The 17597-nt window shown below is 45.1% G+C and overlaps 1 protein-coding gene across 1 annotated transcript; it reads right to left on the bottom strand.

The window, feature by feature from the left end:
• Positions 1 to 940: 940 nt before the first annotated feature.
• On the bottom strand, positions 941 to 13042 carry LOC118087552 (guanylate-binding protein 1). Its single transcript, XM_035120315.2, has 11 exons — positions 12780 to 13042; positions 11195 to 11409; positions 10399 to 10526; positions 9836 to 9945; positions 7965 to 8164; positions 7345 to 7587; positions 5834 to 6114; positions 5012 to 5224; positions 4325 to 4427; positions 2612 to 2805; positions 941 to 1634 (listed from the first exon to the last, which is right to left on the bottom strand). The coding sequence occupies exons 2-11, from the start codon at positions 11391 to 11393 to the stop codon at positions 1563 to 1565; spliced, it is 1743 nt and encodes a 580-aa protein (XP_034976206.1). The 5' UTR covers positions 11394 to 11409; positions 12780 to 13042; the 3' UTR covers positions 941 to 1562.
• Between the last annotated feature and the right edge of the window lie 4555 nt (positions 13043 to 17597).

Raw genomic sequence — 17597 nt, 5'->3', positions numbered from 1 at the left:
CAGCAGAAGATGAGGGGGAAACTAGAAAATGAGGGGAAACACACAAACTCAAAATAAAGGTGGTTTTCACAAGAGAAAAGATCTGAACAGAGCCATAGTCGGGGACCCTCCCTATCTAGTGCAGACAGAGGCATCATCCTGTCAACAGAAGGTCCTCCAACCTACATCCCTTGCAAGACCAGAACATCATCATGTGAGGCGCTTGCAAAAGTGCTAACTCCACAGTTGAGAGCTCAGTGGACATGAATGAGATGACGTTAAATGGCTGGTGGTTTTCTATGTTTCCACTTTGCTGGGCATGGGATGTGGTTGATTCTTTGCTTGGTTGTAATATTTGCCACATCCTTAAGGGAAGGATACAGTTAAACCTTGGTTCTCAAATGCCTATGCTTTGGAACGTTTTGGCTCTCGAACATCGAAAACCTGGAAGTAACTGCTCCAGTTTTCGAACAATTTCCAGAAGCCGAATGTGCTATGCGGCTTCTGTTTTGAGTTTCCCTATTGTATTGAGGCTTCCGCTTTCAGTTTTCAATTGTTGAATGTTTCGGGAAGTCAAATAGTCTTCCAGAATGGATTGCGTTTGACAACCAAGGTTTGACTGTAGCACCAAGCACTCTCCTCTCCCTCGCTTTCCATTAACCCATTCAAACTTTCCCCAATGGTTATTACAGTGGTACCTCGGGTTACAAACGTTTCAGGTTACAGACTCCGCTAACCCAGAAATAGTACCTCGGGTTAAGAACTTTGTTTCAGGATGAGAACAGAAATTGTGCTCCGGCGGTGCAGATGATATATGTATTGTGTGAACGCTCCCTTAGCCAACCATGGTATGAATTCAGTGTTATGAGATATGGTGTAAGACTGCAGCCTGTCCTATGCACACTTACTTGAGAGTAACTCTGCTGAAAGTAATACGACTTCAGAATAGACACACTAAGGATTGCACATTTATTTTTATTTATTTATTTGAAATTTACATGTATCTGTTCATAAACTATATCACAGTGATTTACAGATTTAAAATACAATAAAAATAATAAAACAATGCCCCATTGAAGCCGGACAAAAAGAGAAAGAAACACAAAACAGCACAGGCCAGCTGAAAATAAACAAGGGTTATTGTTTTTCTTTTCTGATTTAGCCAGCAGGAAGGGGTGATGGTAGAACCATTTCTTGGAAAGCAGTTCCTCTTATGACTTCCTCATTAGACAGAAGCTGGACCAAGCCATCGTCGTAAGTTCTTCCTATGAGGGAGGCTCATATGGGAGGAGACATCCCTTGAACCAGGCTTATATCATGTTTTAAAAGTACGGTAATAATCAGCACTTCAAAGTGATTGCAGAAATGATACTTCAACCAGTGCAGATGGTTCAAAACAGGCAATGTAGTATTCAACAGCTTGTGCCAGTCAACAAACAGGCTGCCATAATCTGCCCTAGTTTGAAGTTTCCAATTGTCCAGCCTTGTGGTTATGTCCTGACTTCCAGGCCTCTTTATTTGGTCCTCAAAACTCCACTGTGGACAGCTTCTGTAGTAAGCGTAAGCCCTGAGGTATTGTTCCTTTATGCCCTCAAACATAGGAGCTCCACTTCTGTTTCCATGGCCATCAGCAAAAACCGCTGTCTTAGCAGCTCCTAGAGAGACAAGGAGCACACAGTCATTGTTCGACTGAGAAAACAGATGAGGGCAACAGATACGAACTCACAGTGGAATCAGGCCTCTCTTGGGTCACAAGGCCCACGTTGTCTTTGGTTACACAATAAACATGCATTTTCCAGCATGCTGGAGAGGGGCTCTCTGAAAACACTTTCTCCTAGCTGGAGATATTATTATTATTATTATTATTATTATTATTATTATTATTATTATTATTATTATTTCCAGCTAGGAGAAAGTGTTTTCAGAGATTATTATTCAGAGATTATTATTATTATAAATTTTATATCCCGCCCATCTTGCTGTGTTTCCTCAGCCACTCTGTGTGGCTTACAACATATATAAAAACACAAAACACCATCAAATTAAAAACAAAATATCCTGTACGAGCAACAAACAAACCAATAAATCAATAACAACAACAACAACAACAACAACAATAGACAGTTTACAGTTATACCCAAATTAAAATAACCACCAACCCCAACTAAACATTTAACCAATATCAACCTGACAAAACAAAACAGAGGAACCAATATTGGAACAACCTAGAGACCAACTTAAGTTTGTTCTTGGTATGAGCTTTCATGTGCATGCACACTTCTTCAGATATACTGAAACAGAAGTCACCAGACCCTTGTATATAGTGAGGGGGGGGGAGAGGTATTACTCAGAAGGGTGGTGGGAATGGGTGATTGGCTGACTGTAATTGGTCTTAAAGGAAAAAGCAAGGGGTGAGATGGCTAAAATGAGATAAGAACCCAATGTCTCTATTCAGACCAGGTTTCTCCATGGTTTTAAGTTTGGTTATTGTTTAGTTGTGTCCAACTTGTAATCAGTTGCAATTCAACAACTTCTCTTTCCAGTCTATTTCTGAAATTCTTTCGTAATAAGACAGTATAGATTTAGAAAGTGTGACTGTGTGTGACCACACAATCTGGCTGGCTCACATTACCTTGCGGAAATGCCCCATTCTCCTTTCAGCCTCCTCTTTCATCTTCTTCATCTCTTCCTCCCACTTCTCTTTCAGCCGCTGGATGCCTTCCTCATTATGTTGCCTCTTATCCTCCATCATTTGTTCCAGGTTGGCCAGCTCCTGCTCCAAAATCTTCTGTTGCAGCTGGGCTGCTTCAACCATAGCACGCTGGGCTGGGGTCCAGGGAAGAAAAAGAGGCAGGGATTTGCTGGCAGTCAGATCAAGCATCCAAGGTGAATAATCTGGAGGAACCCCCTACGCTTATATGAACCTGGCTCTCTCTGTGCGCTATAATCTTCTGCTCAGGCCTCCCTCTGGGGCCTGCCATTGCACTGGTGGATCTAGGCCAAGATTTTCCCAAGTGGCAGATGTTAATCCCCTGGGATCGACAGAAATGTGCAGCAGGTAAATAAAGACCAAGGGGCAGAAAGGGGGTAGAAAAGGGTCTAGGAAAACACAAGAGGTTTACAAGGTATAGAAAAAAATTAATAGGAACTACTATTATCCCTAGAAATAAAGGGCATGGGTACAGGATTCACCTTCCTTGGCAGTGAGGAACCGCCGAATTTAATAAGATGGTTCCACAATGCAATAGTATTCTCAGAACACGCTGCTTTATTGCTAAAAAGTGATGCATAGGTGCAGTGTTTCACTTTTTGCAGCTTCGAAAAAAATAATCCCCACACTGCTCTTTCCCTTCATTGACATTCCTAAGAAGCAGTCAATTACAACTTTATAAACTCATCAAGGTGTCAATGAACTCAGGGTTTGGGGAAACCCTGATCTGGACTTTAGAACAGGGTCCCAAACTTGGGTTTCCAGCTGGTTTTGGACTACAATTCCCATAATTGTGACAATTGGTCCTGCTAACTAGGGATGATGGGAGTTGTAGTCCAAAAACAGCTGGAGACCCAAGTTTGGGAAACCCTGCTTTAGAACACCACCATGCTGTTATCTTCTGGGCACCAATTAAAACCTTTAGTGTCCCCACACTTACAGGAGCATTTAATCTGTGGCATTCATAAATCTCTATATATAAAAATGTAAACTGGACATGTCGGTTCCTCTCTAATGTTCAACGAAACCGCTTGACCGATAGCGTTGAAATTTGGAAACAACGCCACATGCGAATAAGAGAGTAACCTAAGACACTTTCCGTACACAGATGTCACACCTGGGCCACGTAAAACCCCTAAAACCCCGTGTTTCAGAACACACAACTCACCCAAAAGTGCATGCTGGGAAATAGAACCCAGAAGCTAACAGTTCCTTTTCCAAGGGTGGGGGCCAAGGAATGGAGATACAGGGCGGAGGCCTCGGCTTGCATTTACATACTAGGCCAGCCAAGGCCTACAGACTAGACCTCGGCTCTACAGCCTACAGACTAGGCCGAGTGGAGCCCTGGGTGGCGGGTGGGGGAGGAGGGGTCCGAATAGGTCATCGGCTCACCCAGGGTGGGGGGAGTCACAGGGATGACCCGGGGGAGGGGGGACGGGATACCTCATGGGTCACTACAGAATAGGAGTAATCACAGGGATGAGACACAACAACAGGGGGGGGACACATAGTCCAGGGGGGACAAACACATCCTCCCCCTTTCCTGGGAAACAAGGACCCTGAGTCAGGCACAGCAACGTGTACTCGGGCCAGCTAGTTATAATATATAGAGTGTCTGTTTGTCCAAATCTGTACCTTCAATTTCTTTCTCTTTGCCACTCAAGGCATTGTCCATGTGAAGGATAGATTTTGCCACCGTCTCCTTGGATTTCAGGAATTCTTCAAGAGCTCTGTCTGCCTGATAATACATTAGGAGCAAAAGTTATTAATTTTGCCAAAAGATGAGGAAACTGAATATGCTGTCCTGTTGGGATTAAAGACCCAAAGGTAGTAAGTGAGTAGTTTATTGACACGCTGAGAAATCGATGTTATTTACTCATTGAAAGATAAATATCCAGCCTTTTAGAACCAAAGTCCTCACAAGGTAATGGAGAGAAATCATCACAACTAAAAACAACTATATCCCTTAAAATGAGCCAGAAAAGAACAGTTTTTTTTTAAAAAAAACCAACAACCCACCAGTGATACAACAATGGATAAAAGTTAATAAAATGTGGATCAGCATTAGAAATGTTTGGAAGTATTTGTAAAACTCACTAAGAAGGGGACAATTTTCAGACATGTTTGTGATCTCTATCCTGCAATGGGAGGATTCCTCTTCAACCAATTTAGTACCTTTGCATCTTTACCCCCAACTGGTGAATTCAGTGGGACATACTCCCAAGTAACCATGCATTAGATTGCACTGTAAGTCTGCCCTCAGTCAGCAACAGGATCCCCACCTCTCCGAGTGTCACAGAAGTGCTTCTCCTCCTGTCCTACCTGAACCCCTTTTCCATGAAATGCATAGTATTTCTCCTTTATTTCATTCATCTTGGCAAGGAAGCACTTATAGCCTTCAGGCACTGCGTAAATCCCCTGCTGGATCTCAGATACCAGGTCCCGGGAAAGAAAGTGCAGCACACAACGGCAGCGGTCATAAGACATCTTCTCATTTCTTTCGCAGAATGCCTTCTTTTTCTGATTCAACTTATTCTACAGGACAAAAATGGAACAAAGCACCAGAAAGATGACACATTAGCAATGATGAAAAGTTTCCTCCCCAGTGTACTATACAATGGGAAGACATACTAAGGCCACATACTAAAATGTTTTCATATTTGTTAGAAGGTGCCCAGAGTGGTCAGGGCAACCTGGTCAGATGGGAGGGGGGGTGTTGTTGTTGTTGTTGTTTTGTTTACACTACAAAATTCAATCAGTGTGAAATTGACATAACTGAAATTGGTAACGTCAAGACACACACACTCCAAAAATGTGAGAACTGTCTGCAACTGCAATAAATAATAATTTATTACTTATATGCCACCCATCTACAGTAACCACTCTGGGCAGCTTCCAACAATTAGGAAGCCACAGTAAAACATTAAACATTTGCTTTATAGCATCGATTTCTGTGGTTTTACTGTTTGTGTCACTGATCTTCTGTTGTGACTTTTAATCTGTGTTTTTAATGATAACTCTTTATTTTTATGTAAACTGTTTCGAGGTCGCGTGTGACCAAAAGTGATATATAAGCATATTAAATAAATAAATGGACATGGGCTAAACATGCAGGCAGCTGATAAGGCACTAAAGAGAACACACCTCAAGCTCCTCTTGAAATTGTTTAACATTGTCCCCAAAGGCACGGGCTATGAAGACGCCAATGGCCTCCCTCTCACACTTGGCGTGTGCCCTCAGCAGCTCTTCAAGTGTGTCGGTCGGCAGCAGCAGCAGCTGCTGCATCCGTTCTTCATAACAGGAAACAGCGTCATTCACAGCAGCCAAATTCTCGATCTTGGACAAGGCCAGCACTGCATTTTGCAAGCAGGGCACATCCCCACTGTTGATAGCATCGACATAGGTCTTTGCCAGGCTTGTGAGCACTGAAAAGGGAAAGATTGTTGAAGCCAAAGAATCAGAGATAATAGAAGTGGAATGCACGGCTTGATTAACCTCCTTATGTTGAGAAAGGATTTGCAGACCCAAACTGCCTTGAAGTGTCCGCCCACATCAGCAAGAGAGTGAGGACCAATTATTCTGTATCTCTTGTGTCATACAAGAACAGGATCAGGATCTTGCACCTAACATACCCGTAGTATGAAGCGATTTGTTTTCAGAAGAAGGGTTCTAGCCTTCATACCGGTAGCTGCAAATAAGAGCTTGAAGATGTGAAAAAGGAGAGGAGAGGGATGAGGACCACCATCCAATTGCCCTCTCTCATACTTACTTTTATCTGCTCTACTCTCCGCCCCCTGTAAATTTCAGTCTTAATTCGATCCCTCTGTGCTTGCCCTTTGTTTTTCTCCTATTATTTTTTTTAAAAAAAAAACCTACACTGAAAGCAGAATAAATAATGAAAAACAAACCAATTCATTCTATTTGCATAATTTATGCAACAGAATTTGCGTGTTCTTGTTGCAGAATGGGAAATCTGTGACCCTCTAGGTATTGCTGGACTGAAACTCCATCACGCTTGGCCATTGGCCATGCTGACTGAGGATTTGGGAGAGCCACAGATTCCTCATCCCTGCCTTCGGAACAAAGAGCAGGTTGGAGGGCGCTGCAGCAGGCTGACCATTTCCAAATGACAGGGCAACAGTATAACAAAACAACTCATCGTTTGGGATTAGCGAATCTCTCCATTTCAATTTTCCTTTGTTTCTCACCTCTCCACTCTTTTTGCACCTGCTGGCAGAGGTGCTTTCAGCAGGCAATCAAGTGGGCCAGGGCAGAATCAGCAATTTCATATGGTTGGAGGGGGGGAACCCCATTGGTTTTTGATGTCACCTGATCCCTGCTGGACTGCTAACTTCAGCCATCTACAATGGTCAGGCCAACAGCTCCTTACACCTTCATGTTGCTCTGGTGACAAAGGGTCCCTCCTCCACCAGTTTCACAGCTGTTATTGGTACCATAACCAAGCTGGGCAAAGCTATATTGGGCTTGATTCAAAGTGCAACACAGGTAATTGACCAACACGAAAGGGTTGAAGAGCACACATGAAGACCTCTGCGACTTTCTACAGCACAGTCAATACACTGCTCCTTATGGCTTCAATGAAAAAAAGCTTCCTATATCCCCCCAAGCCTACAATTTTGCTGGAGCTTCCTTACTCGTTCCAGTCACAACTCGGTCTCCTGGGATCATCTTGGGCCGCGATGTCTCCCAGATGTGTTGGCAGAAATGAGCCATTGGTTCCAAGAAATCTTCCTCCAAATCCTCTTCTTTCAGTTCCTCCAGCCGATGCAACTTCCTCCTGCTAGTTGGACGGTCAAATATGAAACATTTCCGTGAAGGAAAGAAACTGTGGATGCATGATCTGGCCATGTTGTGCTTCTGGATGTGCTCAGCATCACCTAGGAGAGAAGACGAAGAAAGGGTGTGGGTATGGGGGTGGGGGAGCCGTTCTTTGTTAGTATTGTGCCGATCTAAAGTTCCAGAATGCACTTGAAATCCTCTTGCAAAATAGTGACAATCTGCAGGTGTCATTTGGTTTCTCTAATCCAGGTGTAAGGAATCTATGGCCTTCCAGCTGTTGTGGAACTACAACTCCCATCAACCCTGGAAAGCATCCTCTGTCATCAGCGGGAAGTGATGCCCAAAACACCTTTCAAAATAAAACAAAATCTCCCCGCTGAGCAGAAAACTCAATCGATTAGCAGGAGATAAGTGGAAACAAGAAGGATCAAGGAAGGATTTGTCCTGATGTTGCCATTGGTTTCGGCTACCGCACCTTGCAGAAATCTCAAGGCATTCTCCAGGTACTTGTCTGCGCTGATATGGCGTCCATCTAGCTGCAGCTGCAGTGTGAAGTCCCGCAGGGCCCAGACAAAATCTGGGAAGAATCGGCCAAATTCGGTGAAATTCTTCTCTTCTTGGCCATCCCCGGAAGGATATTTTGCTCTGATTGCTTTTGCCAGCTCAGTGACATAGCTGGGGCTTGCTAAGGAACAGGACTGCAAGGCTGTTGTTGGGCTTTGCAATCTGAACTTCTCCCAAATCATGCATTGGCTGGAACGGTTTGTGTCTCTTCCTGTGATTTCCTCACGGTGGGTAAGCACACAGTAACAACGATAAATAATAATAAATTTTTATTTATACCCCGCCCTCCCCAGCCAAAGCTGGGCTCAGAGCGGCTAACACCAAATATAAAACAACTGGTTAAAATACAACTCAACAACAAGACTACATACATCAAAATTAATTTAAAATTAAAAAGCAGTGGTGGTCTGGGCAAGGCTTTGTGGCAGAACCTGGCCCTAACCCCTCCTGGCATATCTTGCTTTACACATTAGGGCCCATTCCCATTCCTGCTTGCTTCCAGGGTTCCTAGTTGCCCCTCTTTCGCTGCCTACCAGTGAAGCACACTTCAGGGAGTTCCCAACAGGAACTGCAGCTGAAGGTGGAACTACATGGCCTTAACTGTGTAGCCCTTCCATTTAATGCAAGGTGCCCCACTCACAAACAAATTGTCAGTGCAGTGTGAGAGATACAGATCAGGATCCTGGAATAGGAGACATTTAACCCCTTGCTCTCCCTGCAAGGGGTTAAATCCCAGTCTTGACCAGGAGCCTTGTACCTGCAATAAGCACTGCGAAATAAAGTGGGGCAAAGATCCAAGTCATTTCAATGGTGCCTTTTTGCTATGCAAATTGTGATATATCATAGAATTGTTGAGCTGGAAGGGACCCCAAGGGTCATCTAGTCCAAGCCCCTGCAATGCAGGAAACTCAGCTAAAGCATCCTTGACAGATACTTAAAAACATCCAAGGAAGGAGAGTCCACAACCTCCTGAGGGAGACCATTCTGCTGTCGGACAGCTCTGACTGACAGAAAGTTCTTCCTGGTGTCAAGTCGGAATCTCCTTTCTTGTAACCTGAATCTATTAGATCGGGTCCTAGCCTCTGGAGCCGGAGAAAACAAGCTTGTTCCCTCTTCTTTGTGACAGCCCTTAAGAGATTTGAAGATGGCTATCGTATCTCCTCTCGTCTCCTCTTTTCCAGGCTATACGTACCAATCAGAATCAGGACCACAGCAGGGGTAACTGCTTAAAGCCCTTGGCTCCTCCATACTGAAGTCCTGTTCTGGATTGGGACACCAGGCAGGTGTTTGCTTTCTTTTTTTGTAGAGAATGAGGACCTTATACTCAACTATGCAGTTGAGTTCATGGGTGGTCTGACCCTCATCTATTCATTCCAAAAGCACAAACCCAGGGATGGGTGGACATTTGTCTCTCCAGGTGTGGCTGAGCTACAACTCCCACCCTGGGGCTGATGGGAGTTGGAGTCCAACAACACCTGGAAGACCCACAGGCTCCCCATCCCTGCTCTGCCCCAGTGACCTGCTCACCTGATCCTTGGCAGGCTGCCTGCCCCACCCCATCAGCTACATGCCCTGCATGTTTCCTTGCCCCCCCTGCACTCCCCCAGCACTTTGTGTTCCAAGGCAGACCTGGAAAGGAAAGGTTTGCTCGACTTGCTACTACACCAAAAGCTTTGTCCCCCCAGGAAGTGCTGCCCTATGCAGAAATACAGCTGCCACATGGTTCTGCCTTCCCAATCTTGTGGGGCTGGTTGGAACTGATGGTGCCCAAAAAAAGGATACTGGAGCTTTTCCACGGCCGTTTCATCAATGGTGCCCATGCTGTTATACACCAGGGTGCTGCTGAGAAGAATGGCGAGGGCAAAGATCCATGAATCATTCTCCATGCCTCCCTGAAACAGATACAGGCATATTTTTTTTTGAAAAAAAGGTCTTCTCATCCCACGCCTCTGATACCCGAAATCCTGATGCCACATTCTCATCTGCAGCTCTTTCTTCTGGGACCTGCATGTGCAAAGCAGCTGCTTTGTTGTTGCATTTCCCCTGCTTCTGTTGCACTAGGCGAAGTCGTCGTCTGAAATGTAAGCAAACTGTGACTTGCTTGCAGTTGTCCAGACTGCGTTTGGAAGCCTTGTGGTGCTTAGCAGTTGTGTGCATTTCATAATTGTGGGCATGTGCCCCAGGAAGAGCTAAAGCATATTTATTTATTTTATATTACTGCGTAACATAGTGCCACTCAACCCTGCACACAGCCCCCAACATATTTTGTCACAAGGCTCTTTTGAAAGTGCTAGTCCTCCGCAGCCCCCCCCCCGCCCCCCCAGCTGCCGTCTCCCCCAGCTCACCTTCTGCACATCACCCAACCCTTCTGTGTCCAGTAACACCAGTGTGAGATCAGGCTTGTGGGGGTGAGGGAGGCACCACATCCAGATGCCCTTGGTCTGCGCCTGCACTGTGGTACCCAGACAGAAACCTGAGGAAGGAGCAGACAATGACAGACATCATGAAAATGAGAGCTCCCAGGGCTTTGGTTCTTTGCACAGTTCCTTGGGAGTTAGCCTCACTGAACCCAATGAGGCTTACTTCTGAGGATCCGGCTGCAAGATCACTTTAATTCCTAGGCTATTTTGGCTTAAACCCAGAATACCTATCCCACAAGAAACAAAGTAGATATGTTGGGAAAGAAGCCAAGTGTGTGTAGCCCCATTTACTCATATTTATGCTCCTAACTCTCGCCTGTTGAAATGAAGATTGGAAGCTCCCCAGGGCAGGGACCTATTGGCGATTTTATCTGAAATACACCATGCACGTTGATGCACCATGACAGCCATTACTCCTCTGTCTCCATGCTAGGCTAGGCAGAAAACCCAGGAGCCCTGAAACCCAGTTCCAGCTGTAGCAGATGTAATCGCCTTGCTCCAAACAGTGCTGTGTTAAGGTTCCCCTGCACAGAGCCAAAGGGGTGCAAAATTGTGAAGATCCATAATTGAGAAGATCCATGCTGAGGCGCCAAATTTTGGGCTTACTCAGGGAGGCCAAAATATTACCAAAGTCTGCCTCTGCTCCAAAGAGGCCTCATGCGAAGCTACTAGACGCGAGCCCTTCCCTTGAGTAACAAGGAATATTCATGAAGCCAGTCACCTTTTCTCTTGCCGGCAAGCCTGTTCATGAGGTAGGACTTGCCCGTGCGGTACAACCCCGCAATGGCCACCACCACCACCGGCTGGCGGATCCCGGCAAGCACCTCTGCAGCCTCCCGATTCACCACAAGCTTCCCGTCCGGCATGTTCTCAATTAGGCAAATAGGAGCCGCCATGTGGACCTGCCCTGGGGCCATCATGCAAGAGAAGATGGGTCTGCAAAAGGAAAACAGAGGAGCTCACAACACAGTGGAAACTCAATTGTGTCTCTGTCTATAAGTGAGTCAGTGCTTCCCAAACTTGGGTCTCCAGCTGTTTTTAGACTACAGTTCCCATCATTCCTGGCCACTGGTCCTCCGAGCTAGGGATGATGGGAATTGTAGTCTAACAACAGCTGGAAACCCTGGAGTGAGTGAGTGAGTGAGTGAATGAGTGAAACCTGACTTGGCAGGGCAAGACTTTAGGAACAGCACAGATCACGTAGCCCAGATGGCCATTCTCAGGATACCATGTTTCTCCAAAAATAAGACACCGTCTTATATTTATTTTACCTCAAAAAAACACATGGTGGCTTATTTTCAGGGCAAGTCTTATTTTTTTTATTAAGCCTATCACTATTGCTTGTTTTCGGGGCATGGCTTATTTTCGGAGAAACACAGTAGCTGTGACCAATCTACACCTGTTCTAGAGGGTTGAGGTACTGGGGATCAGATGCTTACAGTGAAAGCCACAGGTGGTGCTGGGGGGGTGTGTGTGTTTACTTGCCATGCACCATGCCGAGTAGTGTAAATTCCTTTCTTTTTATTGTAGCAGAAGAGACAGAAGAGTAAATGCCTATTTCTTGAAGGTGAATGCCACCTTTTATTTTATGTACTGACACTAAAAATAATTAACATTTTTTTTCCACATTGCTGATCTATTAGTGGGAGGGCTGTATATAGAATTCCAACATTTTAAACTGATTTTGAGAGGAAATTGATCCAATATGCAGGCCATTTTTTTAAGTACATGAGTCAAACATATATTTTTTTTATTAATTTCCATATTAATACAATAAAATACACTCTTCCAGTCTGATATATGTTACAAAATCAAGCTAGAAAAAGGGAAGGAATTTTAAGATCTTTATCAGAGGCATGTGCTGTCATAACACAGAAACATTTGTTTATTTAAAAAATGAGTCCGGGTTTTCCTTCCAATACAATTCTACCAGTGAATCAGATTTGCAGATCGACAGCAGGAACCTTGCAAAGCTTACTCAGAAGTCAGGCCCACTGCCTTCAAGGAGGGTGTACAAAGTGTGTTCAGGCTTGCAGCCTTCCAGTGCAATCCTGCCGCTGAATACAGTGGGGCTCATTTCAGGGTGCTATGATAGATTTACTGTACGTACGGTATTAGCATGGGAGAGCAAAGTTCACCTTAAACCCTTTTCTAAAGAACGCACACTTCCGATTTCGCCCTTGCAAAGATTGGGGGGGGGGGTGCGCGGAAAGGCTGACTTAACCCTTCCCCTGCCTGCCAGCTGCTTTCCCACACAATCACCCCCGTCCAGCGCCTTGACAGCAATGAACCGACCGATTTCCTACCTTCTTCCCGGAAGGCTCGGGTTACTTGCTCTGGATCTCCTTTTTGGAAAGTGCCCCTCTCTCTTCCCGAACTTTATTCTCTGCCTGGCGATTTCACCTAGGCAAATATCCAGCGCTAGCAGCAGCAGCAGCAGCAGCAGCAGCAGCAGCAGCAGCAGCAGCAGCAGCAGCAGCAAGACAACTGCAAGCAAAACCTCGAAATCAAAATCGAAATCGGGCTGGAGGACGGCGCAGGAGCTCAGCCTCGGATGGTGACGAGCACCAGCCCGAGCCTAATGGGTGGCACCGGGAGGGCGGAGCGGAGGGCGAGACTCCAAAGTCAAGGCAGAGACGCCCAGAGACTTCCTGGAGCAGGATTGGGGTGCCTCCCCCCGTTTTTGTTTTGTTAGAAGCCCCAAAATCTGTCAATACGAACCTGGTGCAAATAAACATTAAAAAGACTAGGCACTTGGCATTAAAGAACGCCGAGCCCAGACATATATCGGAGTCTTTTCCGCTCACCAGCGGTAGGTCTCCAGGCGTCTTCTTGCAAATACTGTACTTAATCAGAAGAGATCCCCTTCCATCAACAATCCTTGCACTTCCTCTTGTCCCTTTTTGTCTGCGATGGGAGGGTGTAGAGGACGCCCACTCACCCACCGCAAGGGTGAGTGCGCAATTTTTTAATAATAATTTTTATTAAAAAATTTCAAAATACAAAAAAGAAGACACAAGAAGACAAAACTACAACAATAACACTATACAGAAAAAAGAGAAAAAGAAGAAAAAAGAGAAAAAAACACACAATTAAAATTACTTATTCCTTTGTTCATTCACATTATATATGGGGACCCCCTCGGGTTCCCTTCCCCTGTGGTTCTTTGGCAAACTTATACTTTAGCAATTTCTAAACCATTTTAATCACCTTGTATAATCTTATTTTACTCCTATCACTTAACATATTCATAATCCTATATAATAATGTCCATGTTGTCCCTGCGTCCAGATGTCCCGTGTGTCCCTGGGGTACTGCGCATGTCCCCCAGAGACACAGGGATTGGACGGAGGGACAACCAGGGACACAGGGATTGGACCCGTGCTCTCGGGACACAGGGAACAGCCAACTGCCGCTCCGCCAACCGCCGCTCCGAAGCCCAGTCTCATGCTGGAGGTGCGCGGTGAGGCGGCGGGGGAGAGAAGCGCTCCCCCCCCCGGCAGCCTTGCCGCACACCTCCGGCATGGGACGGCGCTTCCTCGGGGAACCCGAGGAAGCCGAAGCGGCAGCGGGCGCGGAGGGAGGCCCGCTTTGGCTTGGCAGCGGCGGGAAGAAGGGGAGGAATTCCTCCCCTTTTTCCCGCCACCGCCAAGCCAGTCCCGGAGCCGAATTGCGGCGCGGCGGGGTTTTTCGCTGTTTGCCTCCCCCAGGGGAAGGCAAACGGCGAAAACCCCCCGCTGCGGACTGGCTTGGCGGTGGCGGGAACATCCCGCCACCGCCAAGCCAGTCCCGGAGCCGAATTGCGGCGCGGCGGGGTTTTTCGCTGTTTGCCTCCCCCAGGGGAAGGCAAACGGCGAAAAGCCCCCGCTGCGGACTGGCTTGGCGGTGGCGGGAACATCCCGCCACCGCCAAGCCAGTCCCGGAGCCGAATTGCGGCGCGGCGGGGTTTTTCGCTGTTTGCCTCCCCCAGGGGAAGGCAAACGGCGAAAACCCCCCGCTGCGGACTGGCTTGGCGGTGGCGGGAAGACCCGCCACCGCCAAGCCAGTCCCGGAGCCGATTTGCGGCGCGGCGGGGTTTTTCGCCGTTTGCCTCCCCCTCAGGGGAAGGCAAACGGCGAAAAGCCCCCGCTGCGAACTGGCTTGGTGGTGGCGGGAAGACCCGCCACCGCCAAGCCAGTCCCGGCAGGCCGCTTCCTCTAGCGCCCGTTTTTAAACGGGCTAAAATCCACTAGTTTCCACATAAATGGATAAATGGACATAAATCTGACATCAGGAACCAGAAGACAGAAAAACCAGTAGGAGAACACTTCAATCTCCCAGGACATTCTATACAAGATCTCAAAGTAGCTGTCTTACTACAAAAGAATTTCAGAAATAGACTGGAAAGAGAAGTTGCTGAATTACAACTTATCACCAAGCTCAAAACCATGGAGGGACCTGGTTTGAACAGAGATATCGGATTCTTATCTCATTATACATGATAAGCGATCTTCAGCCATCTCAACCCTTGCTTTTTCATGCAAAACCATTTGCAGTCGTTTTCGGTCATCAACAGCTATCAGTCAGTCAATCACCCACTTCCACCACCCTTCTGAGTGATCTCCCCTCCCCATCCCCACCCCTCCCCACCCCTTCTCTACATAAGTGCCTGGGGACTTCTATTTCACTGTATCTGATGAAGTGTGCATGCACACGAAAGCTCATACCAAAATAAAAACTTAGTTGGTCTTTAAGGTGCTACTGAAAGAATTTTTTTATTTTACTTCGACCCAGACCAACACGGCTACCTACCTGTAACCATAATTTCCACAGTATGTTTACAGCCTAATTATGATCTTAATATATTGCTTTTGCATATTTTTTAAAATATAACTTAAAATCTTTCCATTCTTCTTCTATCGTTTCCTCTCCCTGGTTGCAGATTCTTCCGGTCATCTCAGCCAATTCCATAAACTCCATCATCTTCATCTGCCAGTCGTCGATCGTTGGTAATTTCCAGTTCTTGGCTAATAGAATTCTTGCCGCCGTCGTGGCATACATAAAAAAGGATACATTTTTTCTTAGGAATCTCCTTACCGACAATGCCCACTAGAAATGCTTCTGGTTTCTTAACAAATGTGTTTTTCAACACTTTCTTGAGTTCATTATAAATCTTATCCCAGAAGTCACTTACTAGTGGACACGTCCACCACATGTGTTAAAAGGAACCCTCTTCTTTCTTGCATCTCCAACATTTATTATCATAAAAAAATTCCTTCAGTAGCACCTTAAAGACCAACTAAGTTTATATTTTGGTATGAGCTTTCGTGTGCATGCACACTTCTTCAGATACACATGTGTATCTGAAGAAGTGTGCATGCACACGAAAGCTCATACCAAAATATAAACTTAGTTGGTCTTTAAGGTGCTACTGAAGGAATTTTTTTATTTTGCTTCGACTCAGACCAACACGGCTACCTACCTGTAACTATTTATTATCATGATTGTGGTAAATCTTAGCTAATTTTACTGGTGTAAGGTACCATCTATACATCATTTTCATTATGTTTTCTCTTAGTAAACTACACGCAGTAAATTTGATGTTCTCTTGCCATAGTTTTTCCCATTCCTCTATCATGATATTATGACCAACATCCTTTGCCCACAAAATCATAACATTTTTTGTTTGTTCATCTTTCGTATGCCACTCAAGCAGCAATTTATACATTCTGGAAAGTAATTTCGTCTTAGGTTCTAACAATTCTGTTTCCAACTTTGACTTCTCAGATTGAAAACCAAATATTCTATCCATTTTAAATACTTCATTAATCTGATGGTATTGGAGCCAATCATCTAATTTGTGTTTCAATTCGTCATAAGTTTTTAGCTTAAATTGGTCTCCTTCTTGAATCAATAAATCTCTATATTTTGGCCAGCTGGTTTCCATGTTTAACCTTTTACGGACCTTGGTCTCCAAAGGTGAAATCCATTTAGGTGTTTTTCTTTTTAACACATCTTTATATCTGCTCCAGACATTATACAATGATTTTCTAATTATATGGCTTTTAAAACCTTTGTGGGCCTTTACTTTATCATACCATAAGTATGCATGCCAACCATACACATTATCATAGCCTTCTAAGTCCAATACATCCGTGTTTTCCAATCTTTCATCCAGCAAAACCAATCTTTCATCCAGCAAAAGGCAGCTGCTTCATAGTAAATCTTTAGATCAGGCAGGGGAAAGCCTCCTCTTTGTTTATCATCAGTAAGTATCTTGGATTTAATTCTTGGCTTTTTCCCTTGCCATATAAATTTCGATATCACCTTTTGCCATTCTTTAAAACATTCTAACTTATCAATTATTGGCACAGATTGAAACAAAAATAACATCTTTGGCAATACATTCATCTTGACAGTTGCAATACGGCCCAACAAAGACAATTTCAAATTTGTCCAGATTTCTAAGTCCAAGAGTGAGTGCGTAATGAGCCAATGTTTGAAATATCATGTGCATTCCATAGCTTCCCCGCAAAAGGAAGTCCTGCTCGCCAACATTTTGGAGTTCCTTGAGAAGGGTTACAAGCACCTGCATGAGGGTGAGCTGTTAGACATGATATGCTTGGACTTCCTAAGGGGTTTTGGATTAGAAACCTCCCCAGACTACTGATTAATCTTACCAGCCATGGGACCAAAGATTGGGCCCATTGGGAGATTACAAATTGGTCAAGTGAGAGGAAGTTGGAACAAATGGGCAGTTCTCTCAGTTAAAGACAGCGAGCAGTTGGGTCCCATGAGGATCAGAACCGGTATTATTTCATTTATTCATGTATGATCTGGAATTAGTGCTGAGCAGTATAGTGCCTATGTTATCAAACCAAATTCCATGCTAGAGACTATTGAAAAAGGAACTGAAAATGAAATGGTCAGTATTGTAATGTACACTTCTATAGTGTGGTCCCATTTGGAATACTGTGTACAGTTTTGGGTGCCATATCTCTAAAACGAATATGGTATAGCTGGAAAAATTGCAGAAGAGGGTGTTCTCTCTCTGTGTGGGATGGTCATTCTCTTCCATGGAGTGTGTGGTTTAGGGAGGGATGCACAGTGATGGGGACGACAGACACATTCCTTGCCAGTCTGAT

This window comes from Zootoca vivipara, chromosome 6, assembly GCF_963506605.1.
Source record: "Zootoca vivipara chromosome 6, rZooViv1.1, whole genome shotgun sequence".
NCBI classification, from domain to species: Eukaryota; Metazoa; Chordata; class Lepidosauria; order Squamata; family Lacertidae; genus Zootoca; species Zootoca vivipara.
The sequence above is the reverse complement of the archived record's forward strand: the minus strand, read 5'-3'. Positions and strand labels throughout refer to the sequence as shown.